The 12,358-nt window shown below is 44.7% G+C and overlaps 4 protein-coding genes across 4 annotated transcripts; 1 reads left to right on the top strand and 3 right to left on the bottom strand.

Annotated features, from left to right (window-relative positions):
• The first annotated feature begins 98 nt into the window (after window positions 1-98).
• On the top strand, window positions 99-3,089 carry F4817DRAFT_343010 (AdoMet-dependent rRNA methyltransferase spb-1). Its single transcript, XM_049303975.1, has 3 exons — window positions 99-458; window positions 515-2,291; window positions 2,348-3,089. Exons 1-3 carry the CDS (start codon window positions 291-293, stop codon window positions 2,899-2,901), a joined length of 2,499 nt encoding a protein of 832 aa, XP_049157302.1. The 5' UTR covers window positions 99-290; the 3' UTR covers window positions 2,902-3,089.
• Window positions 3,090-3,091: 2 nt separating this feature from the next.
• F4817DRAFT_343011 (Ebp2-domain-containing protein) lies at window positions 3,092-4,788 on the bottom strand. The gene is made up of 2 exons (XM_049303976.1): window positions 3,652-4,788; window positions 3,092-3,581 (listed from the first exon to the last, which is right to left on the bottom strand). The coding sequence occupies exons 1-2, from the start codon at window positions 4,592-4,594 to the stop codon at window positions 3,253-3,255; spliced, it is 1,272 nt and encodes a 423-aa protein (XP_049157303.1). The 5' UTR covers window positions 4,595-4,788; the 3' UTR covers window positions 3,092-3,252.
• Window positions 4,789-5,750: 962 nt separating this feature from the next.
• F4817DRAFT_317621 (uncharacterized protein) lies at window positions 5,751-6,516 on the bottom strand (the record flags this gene model as incomplete). Its single annotated transcript, XM_049300826.1, has 2 exons — window positions 5,751-6,367; window positions 6,429-6,516. 2 exons carry the CDS (start codon window positions 6,514-6,516, stop codon window positions 5,751-5,753), a joined length of 705 nt encoding a protein of 234 aa, XP_049157304.1.
• A 4,871-nt stretch (window positions 6,517-11,387) lies between these two features.
• F4817DRAFT_317622 (uncharacterized protein) lies at window positions 11,388-12,021 on the bottom strand (the record flags this gene model as incomplete). The annotated part of the gene is made up of 2 exons (XM_049300827.1): window positions 11,388-11,728; window positions 11,790-12,021. The coding sequence occupies 2 exons, from the start codon at window positions 12,019-12,021 to the stop codon at window positions 11,388-11,390; spliced, it is 573 nt and encodes a 190-aa protein (XP_049157305.1).
• Between the last annotated feature and the right edge of the window lie 337 nt (window positions 12,022-12,358).

Raw genomic sequence — 12,358 nt, forward strand, 5'->3', positions numbered from 1 at the left:
ACAGCCCTAAGACAGCCAATAAACGCCATTTCCTTTTGCCTTGTACATCTAGCACAGTATGAGACTAAAACTTCACACAAATAGTTACTGGTCAATGCGCCATCGATAAATCTGCCAAGAGTTTTTATCAAAATTCCGATCCACTGATAAGCTTATCAAAGAAATAATTCCTCGAAAATTTCCAAAGATTGATGCGGGACACATGAACTGATTGCGCCAGCGACAATCATTCATAGTCGATTCAACATAAGCCGTGTTCGTTTGGCTAATTCAGGGCCTCTTGAAGCAACATGGCGATTCAGAAGAAACACGGAAAGGGACGTCTTGATAAGTGGTATAAACTAGCCAAGGAAAAGGGATACCGAGCCCGAGCTGCTTTCAAGTTAATCCAGCTGAACAAAAAATATGGTTTCCTCGAGAAGAGTAAGGTCCTTCTGGATCTCTGTGCTGCTCCTGGAGTAAGTTATATCCCTATATGAGATAGGATAATTATCAAATTAACAGTGTAATACAGTCATGGTGTCAGGTAGCGGCAGAGGCTATGCCAGCGAACAGTCTTATTGTTGGAGTCGATCTCTCCCCGATCAAACCTATTCCAAAGGTCATAACCTTCCAGAGCGATATTACTACCGAAAAGTGCCGTGCGACAATCCGACAGCACTTAAAGACGTGGAAAGCTGATACTGTACTTCACGATGGTGCTCCCAACGTTGGTACCGCTTGGGTCCAGGACTCCTTCAACCAGGCAGAGCTAGTTCTCCAGTCTATGAAGTTGGCAACGGAGTTTCTCATCGAGGGCGGTACATTCGTTACCAAGGTTTTCAGGTCGAAAGAGTACAACAAACTCCTCTGGGTCTTCAACCAACTATTTACCAAAGTCGAGTCGACAAAACCCCCGTCTTCGAGAAACGTTTCCGCTGAAATCTTTGTCGTATGTCGTGGCTTCAAGGCTCCTAAACATCTCGATCCGAGGTTCCTCGACCCACGTGCAGTGTTCGCCGAACTGGCAGAGCAGGCCCCGAATAATGAGGCCAAGGTCTTCAAGCCCGAGGTAAAGAAGCGGAAGAGAGGAGGTTATGAAGAGGGCGACTATACCCAGTTCAAAGAGATCCCCGCAAGCCAATTCATCGAGACTATTGATCCTATAGCTATACTTGGTAGCTATAATAAGCTCTCTTTCGAGCAACCACGCAACGGCGATGTGGCGCTCGCCGCGTTGGAGAAAATGCCAGACACTACGGAAGAAATTAGAATATGTTGCGCAGACTTGAAGGTTTTAGGCCGGAGAGAATTCAAGCTTCTACTGAAGTGGAGATTAAAAGCCCGCGAGGCTTTCGGTTTGCCGACTAAGAAGACCACGAAACCCGCCGAGCCCGAGGAGGAAGTTGCGGAAGTCGAACCTATGGACGAGGAATTGAAGATTCAGGAAGAGTTGCAGGCATTGAAAGATAAAGACAGCTCCAAGAAGAAACGTGAACGACGGAGAGAGAATGAGAAGAAGCAAAAGGAGATCGTACGGATGCAATTGCACATGGTTGCCCCTATGGATATCGGTATGGAACAAGATGGTCCTGCTGGTCCCGACTCTATGTTTGCTCTTAAGCCCATCGATAAACACGGAGCTGCCAATAAAATCGTAAAAGGAAAAATGGCCATCCTTAGTGAGTCAGAGGCTAGGAAAGACAGAGATAGTGGTATTGGATCTTCGGGTGAAACGGATGACGAAGAGGATGAAGAGGAAGACCGTCTAGAACGCGAACTTGATAGCATGTACGATCAATACAGGGAACGGAAAGCAGAGTCAGACGCGAAATACCGGGCGAAAAAAGCCAGGCAAGAGCACGACGATGATGAGTGGGAAGGAGTGTCAGCGGACGAACAACAGTCCAGCGACGATGGCGAGCTGGATGAGGACAGCAGTGACGATTCTGACGATGATGACTCGGAGCCCTCAAAACCGCTCCTCACTGATTTAGATAACCAACCGGCGGGATCCGGCGGGCTTTCAAAACGAGCCGCGAATTTCTTCAGTCAGGATATCTTCAAAGATATACCAGGTATCCTTGATGATGAAATGGACATAGACGAGGACGAGTGCTCCAAAGTTCAGAAACCGGTAACTATAACAAAGGAGAAGACGAAGGCCAAAAAGGAAAAGTCAAAGAAAGCTAAGGTTGAGGTGCCGTCCGAATCTGAAGATGATCAGGATGGATTTGAAGTTGTCAAACAAGATCAAGATCTGGAGGAACGCTGGGAAGACGAAGACAAACGCCGAGCTGATGGGACACTGGGTAAGAATGATGTATCCTCTATACCCCGCAACATCATATGCTAACAAGTATAATAGATATCGACATCATCACCGCTGAAGCTATGACGCTCGCGCATCAACTCGCCACAGGCGAAAAGACTAACTACGACGTAATAGATGACGGCTTTAACAAGCGGGCCTTCCGGGATCGCGACGGTCTACCTGACTGGTTTATAGACGACGAGGGCAAACATGACAGGCCACAAAAGCCTATCACGAAGGCCGCAGCAGCTGCCATCAAAGAGAAGACGCGCGCACTGAACGCGCGACCCATCAAGAAGGTCCGCGAGGCCAAGGCGCGCAAGAAGTTCAAGGCGGCGCAGCGCCTCGAGAAGATCAAGAAGAAGTCGGATCTGCTAGCTAGCGAGGAGGGTATGACGGAGAAGGAGAAGGCCGATAGCATCTCCAAGCTGCTGGCTAAGGCTGCCAAGAAGAAGCCTAACAGGCAGCCTGCTAAGCTGGTCGTCGCTAGGGGTCTGAATAGAGGTATCAAAGGCCGACCTAAGGGTGTTAAGGGCAGGTATAAGATTGTGGATGCTAGGATGAAGAAGGAGCTTAGGGCGCAGAAGAGGATTTCTAAACGCAAGTAGATGGAAGTCATGTATGATCTAGGAGGGCTCGTATATATTGAAAAGAGCATCATTCTGCAGACTACTGGCTGTAACACTGGGCTTTTGCATATGGTATAGACGCGCTTAGACTAGCCATTACGCACGAGAGACAATACTCCGAAACAGTGTATAATGCACGTTTATACAATTAATCAAGTAAATGACAAGATTTTCAATGCAGATCAAGATGAATTCTCTTTCCGTAGATATAACTCCTTGATTTGTGAGGCTACTTTGGTATCTCTACTACAATTATGCTTTTATCCCAAGTCCGAAATCTGACTTCTCCCTATCCCTTGCCACAAACAGCTCAACCCCCCTATTCATACACTACCGCTTACCAGCGCCCGCGTTCCTCCGATTCTTGCCTAGACGTGGCTTAACCGGCTTTCCACCCCTCGCGCCACCAGCCTTCATCTTGCGAGCGTTGAAGGAGCTCAGGTCGCCAGAGCTGACGGCATCGCCAGACTTGGCGTGGCGCTTCTTGCCGCCGAAGCCGTACTTCTCGTTCTTCTTCTGGCGCTTGGGACCGGCACGCTCTCCGTCCTTGCCACGTGAAAAGGCACGCTGGGCATTGTGCTTACTTATCTCGTTATCGACGCCAACGTCAAAGAGATCCGCCTCGGTGGTGCCGAGGTCGCCGGATGATTCTTGGCGTTCTGGAGAATATTGTTAGTATAGTGAAAACATAGCAAAGTAAACATTAATAAAATTCATAGAGGCACTCACTCCTCTTGAGCGTCTTGATCTTCTCGAGCGTCTCGCGCTTTTCCTTCTGCCGCTCCTGGAGCTTAGCGACTTGGACCTGCTTGCCGAACTTCTTGAGATCGCGCTGCTTGCGGGCCTCGGCGGAGGCCTTCTTGGCGCTCGCATCCTCGACTAGTTTCGCCTTGACCTTCTCCATGTGTCCGTCGTCCTTGACCATCTCGGCGAAGTAGTCGGTTGGTCGCGAGAACGGGACTCCTTCGGCCTTGAGTAGTGCGCGCGCGCGCTTTGCGGCGTCAAGGCTTTGCGCGTAGAAGGCGAGTTCGCGTTTTAGGTCATCTTGGATGTCCTCGATGCTGCCGGCGGTGGGCTCAATGCTGACTATGCTTTGATGTGTTGCGAAGGGGACTGATTTGTCGGTGGGTATGGATATGCGGCTTAGAGAGGCGAGGAGTGCGGAGGTGTTGTTGATGGTGAGGCGTGAGTGTGGGACAAGGTCTTCCTTCTCGTCGTCAGGTAGATCTTCTAGATCGGACATTGGTATGTCTTCGTCGTCTTCCTCCTCATCCTCTTCTTCATCTTCATCTTCGTCGGCAATCTTCTTTCCATTTGCCTTAGCGTTCTTCGCTTTTAATACAGATTTTCGCGGGCGCTCTATCTTTTCCTCGAGATCTATCGACGAGTCGGAGCTATCGCTTTCATCTAAGGCGGCGAGGTCGATATTTTCGTCCTCGTCATCATCTTCTTCGGCCTCGTCGTCTATGAGTCCCGCGCCACCTTCAACCTCGTCCTCGTCTTCATTGACACCTTCCCAGTCGTTATCGTCTTCATCAGCAGCCCCACCATTCTTAGGTTCTCTCTCCTGCCTCTTCTTAACTCTTTCCTTATGTTTCTTCTTTTCCTTCAATTTCTTGAAGTCAACTCCCTTCTCTGCCGCAAGGGCAACTTTCAGCTTGCTCTTACCCATAGTTGTGGTTTCAATTGGGAATTGTTGTATTTGGTTGGCTGATTGCTGATTGCGATTAAATGTGAACTTTTCCGACTGATAACTTTAATCTTCAGAACTTTTTTTTTTCTGCCGATAAGCTAGGAAGCTGTGGCTGACTTTTACCGTGGCTGATGTACCTAGGCGGTGTGGAGAATTGCAGGCCGGCCCGTAATTTAAAAATAGGACCAATTCACTTCACTTCAACCTTGAGGCTCAACTCAAAAGTCTACCACCTAAGACTTACAATATGTGCTTCAAGCAATTATAAATTTAAAAAGTAACCCTACCTATGATGGTACTCTAGTATTTCAGAAATTACCAGGCAATCGGAGGTTCTACCCAAGTTCATTCAATTAGGTTCGTTTAATTAGGTCCATTTGTGCGCTGTTAAATATCCTGCGACGATTTTACCTGCCACGATTACGTAAGATAGGGGCATGTACAACTTAACGAGGATAAATCTCTATATTATCGAAGCAAGACGAGTTGTAGAGATATAGTTACTACAATATGTTAAGTCTCAAGCGGGGAAATATTCGATATAACAGCCGTTACGTCAAATTGAGGGACTATCACCCACAACCGGTGAACCCACACTGCTAAAATTGTTCTAATCAAGAAGGTTATCCAAAGGGAAAGCTTTTAACAGGTACCTTATGCATAATAGTTATATAATATAACCTACATTAATGCATATCACTTCACATTAGATCACACGGTGTTTATGGAATGGGACTGTATAATGAGAGGGGTGTTGATTTATATGGTGAGGTCTATCTGATGTGTAAAGTAACACGAAAATAGCCTCAACCAGCAAAGAAATAGATGTAGTGTCGGAGTGCCATAGTCAAGAACATAGCAGTGATGTCTGACTTATCCCGTCCTCGTGAAGATCAGGACCTATCCCGATTCCTGTCCTCGCACAACCTTCATGCCCTCGATCCACCGCAAAGAAAACAAAGCACCGCAATACCATTGGCCACCGAGTCCTGCCGATAGTTGGGTTGAGCCAACTAGTCCCAAGGTTCATCTATAGAGTTAGTATTTGTATTATTAAGTAATCTTGTATGGTTAATAGCTTACCTGTTGAGATGTCCCTGTATCGCCTGAAGACCTTGCGTCTCAAGGCCCTTCATTACATCCACTTTGACCACATGGACTTTCCCTTCTTCTTAGTGGGTTTCTCAAGTTCGGACTCGGAGTCTGCAGCCCGAGAATGGTACTTGCTACCCTTCTTCTTCGAAGGCTTCTCGAGTTCGGAGTCTTCAGCCTGGGCAAACTGTTTCATAGCTTCCCGGTGTGCCTTTGCTTCCTGACGCTCGAGCTTCTGCAGGGCCAGCTTGTTGGCCTCTTCCTTCATGGCCTTTCTGTCACTTTTGGCCTTCTTGGCCTTGTACGAGTCGGAATCAGAGTCTGCAGCCTGAGCAAACTGTTTCATAGCTTCCCGGTGTGCCTTTGCTTCCTGACGCTCGAGTCTCTTCAGAGCCTGTTTGTCGGCCTCTTCTTTCAGGGCCTTCTTGGCCTTCTTGGCTTTCTTGACCTTGTCGGAGTCCGAGTCGGATTCATCGTTGATGTTGACTCCTGCTACTTTCACCATAAGGTGATCCATAGCGCGAGGTTTGTACTTGAGTACGCCATTCTCTCTAAGCTCTCGTTGGGTAGGTTTGTAGAACTCAGAGTCAGAATCAGACTCATCAGAGTCATAGTCCTGTGCGGACTTCTTCGAGTGCTTCCGTGACTTTCCTGCACCCTCTGTAAAATATTGTTAGAAAATCATCAATTCAAATCGTGGGGAACAATGCAATGTACATACTTCGGCTCCCCTGTGAAGGGGCAAAGACGTCATCGTCATCTCGTGCAATCGGTCTTACCGATGAGCCCTTCTTAAGATCGCGAGGCATGATGATGGATGCTTGTTGATCTCTTGGGAGGTAGTAAGAGTAGTAGAGTAGAAAGGGTTATTGCACAAGGTAGGTGTGGCTTTGTGATGATGGAGTAGTATGCCAGTTGGATGGTTGAGGCACCAGTGAAGAAGAAGCAGGTTGTACTTGTTCTATGATGAGAGAGAAAGACTGGAATTGAGCTACTGGCTGGGGGATGTCCGATGTTTATATAGATTTCTAATGGCCTGTACGTACCACCTATCAGTATGTTCGTACCTTACGTACCTACATAGGTACGTACGAACCTAACACCTAGACTAGTAGATATCATGACATGTATACTACCCATTACTATGGCAAGCGAGAAGTTTGCTACGAGTTATCCAGCTCAAGGCATGTGCATGGACCATACCAGCTGCCGACTCGAGGATGGAATCGCATATCGAGGGGGCAAACATGATGAATCAGGAGACTTATTAGAAGGCTGTTAGACATAGTGGGTCAGGAAAGTCGCTAGGAGGTAGTAACGATTATACCAAACGATTGTCAGAAGGCGACAATGAGTTTGGTAAAAGGGTATGTACCTAGGTACTATACTAGTATGTCATGAGCTTGCAAAGATAAGTTATTGGGCGGCTGCAATGAAGGTTCGTACTTATGGTACCATCGTCAGTGATTCTAGACAATCAATACTAGTAGCTACCCGACTTGAACAACTCACGATTACGAACGACGTTTATACGTACCTAGGTACCTACTTCTCCAGAGTATTTCAGATACGTACCGGATTCCAAGGAATCATTTGGCTGACTATGGATAAGATGACTCGATCAGTGGGCGGGAATGATAATACGTACTAGGTACTGTTAGTCATACGAAGGTTGTAATATCTAAGCAGCTGTAAGTATGACCTACAGTACCTAGGTACGTAAAGTAAAATATCACCCCATGGATGCTGAACTGATTGAGTAAGAGAGTGAGCCAGCTCACTTAGTAGGGATAGGTCCGTGATGACAGAGTAGGAGTTGCCGTGAGCAATATAGAAAACAAACAGAAGACCGAAATGCCGAAATTCGGCAATAGTCAATGTTGTTATTCAATGTTTGACCCTCACAAGAGTGTTATTATCTCCAATTTTCATGATATCGATAGGTTTAACACGTAGTAATATACCGGCAAAAATAAATAGCAGTCTACAGGTAGTTTTGTATAATAATATACTGAGCAACGATCACTCTGTATAGAGTCGGCCTCGATACCATTAATCTTGTGACATTTGGGAGTTTATAATGATATCTTTAATATACACTATCTTGACTATAGTTCGGCATATACGGAGTGAATTTAGTTTCTTTGGTTGAATTTTTACGAGAGGTTGTTCAAGAGATAGTCTATAGAATAAACCTTAGACCTGGGCTTATAATTAGCGGTAATATCTGAGTTTAAGATGGAAATGAAGTTAGAACGGAGCTTTCAGAAGTATATTTCCCAAGAAATGCTGGCTTGGACCATTTTAGACCTGCAAAATATATCTCTTGGCCTGATATTTATATTGTTAAGTCAGTGGTGTATTTGTCTCAAGTTTCTCTACTAGTTTGCTGGTGATGGATTGCTTATACATAGTAATAAACATACCAAAAGGATAAATCTAGTTAACTGAAGTTTCTATACCTTGTAAAACTTCACGTCCTGTTAAGCTTAAGTCAAATTTGACTTAAATGGTGAAAGTATTGAAATAATAACCACCGATACCTATCGTATTATCAATTACTATGTGGTGAAAAATACTTGTTATATATTGTTACATTATTGGAGATGTAATGTCAACAATCTGATAATCGGGGTCTTAAAGTCATATATTAGGTAATCTTTCCTTTTTCCAAGCTCATGCAACTAAGATTTGCTTAATAGGTATGTTTAATAGGTATGCTTATTTCGCAAATGGCTTTCTTGAAAAGTAGAACTAGGTAGTTTGTTTAAGGGGAAACATATTTACTTTCTACTTAATTGCCTGCTTGTAAAGGGAGAATTCCAAGGTCAATAGTGTACAAAAAATGATTTAACTCTTTTTTATGATTTCAAGTTGATTTTTGGATATGTTGTTGTAGTAATCACAATACGAAGGTTAATTGTAAGAACAAATCAGTTATTTGAGTTAGGAAATGGTCTCTGATCGTCCTATCACGATACACGGCCACCAAACTATTGCATGAGAATCGTGACAACCCAAGGGAATAGCATTGTTCCACATAGCGGTTGCTAGGACAGAAACATTTTTGACATTGGCGTTCAAAAATCTCATCCGAACAGAAACGGGTATGCCTTAGTATCTACGACTACGTCGTGCCACCTTAGCTCTATAGCTATACTACGCCAACTTTACCCTCATCATCATCCCATCGACTGGCTTTAACGTCACCTGTTGTATTTATATCCCCCCTGTCAGCCAACTACGTAATGATAACCGCGTATCATAATAAACTCACCATGTTGGTTGATCAAATATTACCTCTTTCAATTTCTAATCGGTAACCGGCTAACCTGATAGATATTGTAGCCATTGAAAACTGATAAGGTCATGTTGATTTGATGAGAAAGGAGTAAAAATGAATTTCTGAGTTGCAGTATTATTACTACTCATTTTGTATTAATGCTGGTAGAAAAGGCATCTCGTATCAATTGGCGTCAAGTTCCCAATTACTTGAAGAACCCGAACATTGGAACTAGTTAACCGAATCAACCGTTTGTTTGAATCGTCCAACATGATCTCCTTCCTTGGCCAATTCCCAACCATAGTGTTCCATGCCTGTTGACGAACCCATCTAGTCCTGTGATGAACCGAACCATGAAAACCTCAGCCGGCTCCCGGAATATAAATAAAAACTCGCAAACTTGCTTGCCACATTTATAACAGCCTGTAAGATGCATCTTTAAACGTTATGACCTGACCGTAACTGTTGGAACACCTGGCCCATTGTCCATGTACATCCATAGCAGCCATGGTAGTCTGGTGCCAACACAGCTATAGATTTAGTTGCAACTATATTATTGATTGTTACGGGCATGATATTAACAGCACCTTGAGTTGTATTGGAATTGGGGGCTGTTATGTAATAGTCTCCTGAAAGTAAGCAAATTGTCAGCCGGCAACCTATACATAGCAATAGTATAACAACTTGTCTAGGTTAAGAGACATACCTTGATCCATGCTAGGAAATAATTTAATGATAATAATGGATTGCAAAAGTAGTTGCAATAATAATAATAAGTAGTATTTGTTGTTTGAATAGAGTAATGATGATTTTAAAAGTGGAGGGGGAAAGGAATTAACTGGTTGAAATAAAGCTTCTATAGCGCGTCTTAATGCGTAGAAATCAAAATCTAGACCATTCTTGCAGAGCATGGGACCTATGTGGACGTCGGCTTGAACAAGATTGTATATCTTGTGGATATTCTTCCACAATTGGCTATCCTGGGAAGGTGGCGTAAAGACTGGCTTGTTCAAGAGAACGACCTCGCCTTGAACACTGCTGGTGTGGGCTACAACATTGATGTCTTGACCGCATTAAAATCGGCACCCAGCTATTGCCATCATCTGTCAATGTAAATTAGGTCCTGATGCATTGCTTCCACTAGGTTTGGTACTTACTGTTCACCCCCTTGGTCGCGCCAACCGCCGAAGGAGAGGCCCCTGGGGAGGGGATAGGGAGAGCCTCGCCTATAGAGACAACGAGGGCTGTGAGGTTGGGATTCAGCCGTTGCTATGAGAGGCTTCAAATGGTGATGAAAGTTAATTGGTGTAAGTTTATTTACTGGTTATAATGTAGGTATTTAAGATGTGTTTGGTTGTTAGTGAAACCTTAAGGATTTTTGTATGCGGCTGTTGGGTGCTTTAACTGTTTGAATAGTATGATGAAGGGGTGGAAATAAAGTCGAAGTGAAAATTATAATGTTAGAAGTCATTTAGTAGAGGACATGTTAATGTGTTATGTTAATGTTGGTTATGTGATGAAGAAATAAAAAAGAAATTGAGAAGACGGAAGTGTGAAAAGATCAGGAGGGTTAGATATTTATACGAGAGTAGGATAAAGGTTTTAATACACATTTAGAGGCAGGAACGCTCTTTGGCGGTGCACGCGCCAATACGATTCGAAATATTGTCCTAGTAACGCACATATTTTGTACCGTTGAAACAGGTACTTAAGGCAGTTACGGCAAGGTAACTACGTTGAGGTAGGCGCGACAAGGTAGTCACGGCAACTTTCTGAGGAAAGTACGCGTAATGAGATAAATGCCCCCGGCCTTCTTACCTTCCTTGTGGATTAGAAAGGCATAATACAGGGCAATTTCCTTAGGAATTAGGCAACTACCTACCTAGGTAGGTACCTGTTAATGAAAACCTTTGAATTTGAATATTAGGTTAGAAGCTTAGTTACATGGTAGGTGTGCAAAGTACCAGTACCAGTACCAGTACCAGTACCAGTACCAGGATTTATCTAAAGTAATCGGTGAATATAGATTTGCTGTGTTGGGTATTAGCCGGTGTAGCATAGAATAAATTTGAGGCCTGAAGTTTGATACATATCAGGCGGTATGCAAGCCTCAAAGTCTTTAATACCCGTTTATTGAAAGGTATAGCTAGGAAATATAATGCTAGATAGCATATGTTATCCTTCTGAGCAATACTTAATGCCTCCTCATATAAAGTGGTGTGGAAAGAGCCTCATTAGCAGTCTTAATATTACTTTAGGTACTTAAGCCATTATGACATCTTCGTGGCATGAACATTTTATATTGTCCCACAACTCTTTCGCCAGGTGTTGTTTATGGCTCTACTATCAATGTGTAGACCCACCCCTAATGTTCCCAAGATCTCATTTCTTGCTTGCTCAATCATCCCGTCGGCTCTTATCTGTCACTCGAGCCATCAAATGGTCCATTGCTTTGGAGCTGCTAACCTTGGGCTCCCGAGCAGGCTTCCACCGCTTCTGGGCAGGCCCCTTCTGCTTCTTTCCCCGTTTCTTAGGCTTAATTTCTTCGTCCTCGTCACTGTCGATGCCTACTAACCATGCCTCATCCTCTTCCGACATGTCTAGGGGGTCCTTTTCTTCTTTAGCTTCGGAACCGTTGCGCAGCTTTTGTCGTAGAAGGTATGCGCCATAGTTGCCGTCACCTCGCGGCCGAGCTTCCGGGGCGAAGAAATCTTCGTCGGATGGGCCATATCTCCAAGCTGATAGATCGTCAGTACCTAGTCAATTCGTTTAAATAGTATTCTAACATAGAAGACTTACGTTCGTGGCGAGTTCCGGAGACAGAAGCAGACTGTTTCTTCTGATGGCTGGAGGTAGAAGCCGTTGACTTGCCCTTGCCTTGGCCATGTTGGGAATAGGTGGTTGATTGCTTGGAACCTGCACCACCGCGGCTCTGCCCATGTTGGCTGTGATCCGAGGTAGGATCATCATCGAGAGAAATAGGGTTCTCCCGCGATCCCTTCTTGTAACCCATTGAACTTTTATTCGCCATTGTTTGGAAGCGTGCTAGCCTTCTCTCGAGTGACAATAGTGATGAGCCTGAGGTATAGACGGTTGATTGCTTTGATGGCAACGCAGGGTGTTGAATAAGGTTGGTGGTTATTAAGACCAGTGCTTGCGATATTGGCAGAAGAAAGAGTTATCTGATGGAGTGCTCGTCTGTACTGCAGAGTGTAAGTAGGAAAGAATAAAAAAGCTGAAGAGGCGACAGGCATCGGGTGTTTATATACTAATAGGGGGGGAAGGGGGGTCAATGCACATGGATGATAGTGACGACTACCATAGGAGTCACTGGTACAACTGTAGGTACGAACATAATATGTACATAG

This window comes from Daldinia loculata (genome assembly GCF_022478755.1).
Source record: "Daldinia loculata strain CBS 113971 unplaced genomic scaffold F4817scaffold_38, whole genome shotgun sequence".
NCBI lineage: Eukaryota > Fungi > Ascomycota > Sordariomycetes > Xylariales > Hypoxylaceae > Daldinia > Daldinia loculata.

Bases quoted from the DNA above. Each gene is read 5' to 3' on its own strand.
- F4817DRAFT_343011 (XM_049303976.1), bottom strand. From the start codon at position 4,594: ATGGGTAAGAGCAAGCTGAAAGTTGCCCTTGCGGCAGAGAAGGGAGTT. The intron at 3,582-3,651 runs GTGAGTGCCTCT...AATATTCTCCAG, and splicing joins GATCAAGACGCTCAAGAGGA to AACGCCAAGAATCATCCGGC.
- F4817DRAFT_343010 (XM_049303975.1), top strand. From the start codon at position 291: ATGGCGATTCAGAAGAAACACGGAAAGGGACGTCTTGATAAGTGGTAT. The intron at 459-514 runs GTAAGTTATATC...AGTGTAATACAG, and splicing joins ATCTCTGTGCTGCTCCTGGA to TCATGGTGTCAGGTAGCGGC. The intron at 2,292-2,347 runs GTAAGAATGATG...CAAGTATAATAG, and splicing joins CCGAGCTGATGGGACACTGG to ATATCGACATCATCACCGCT.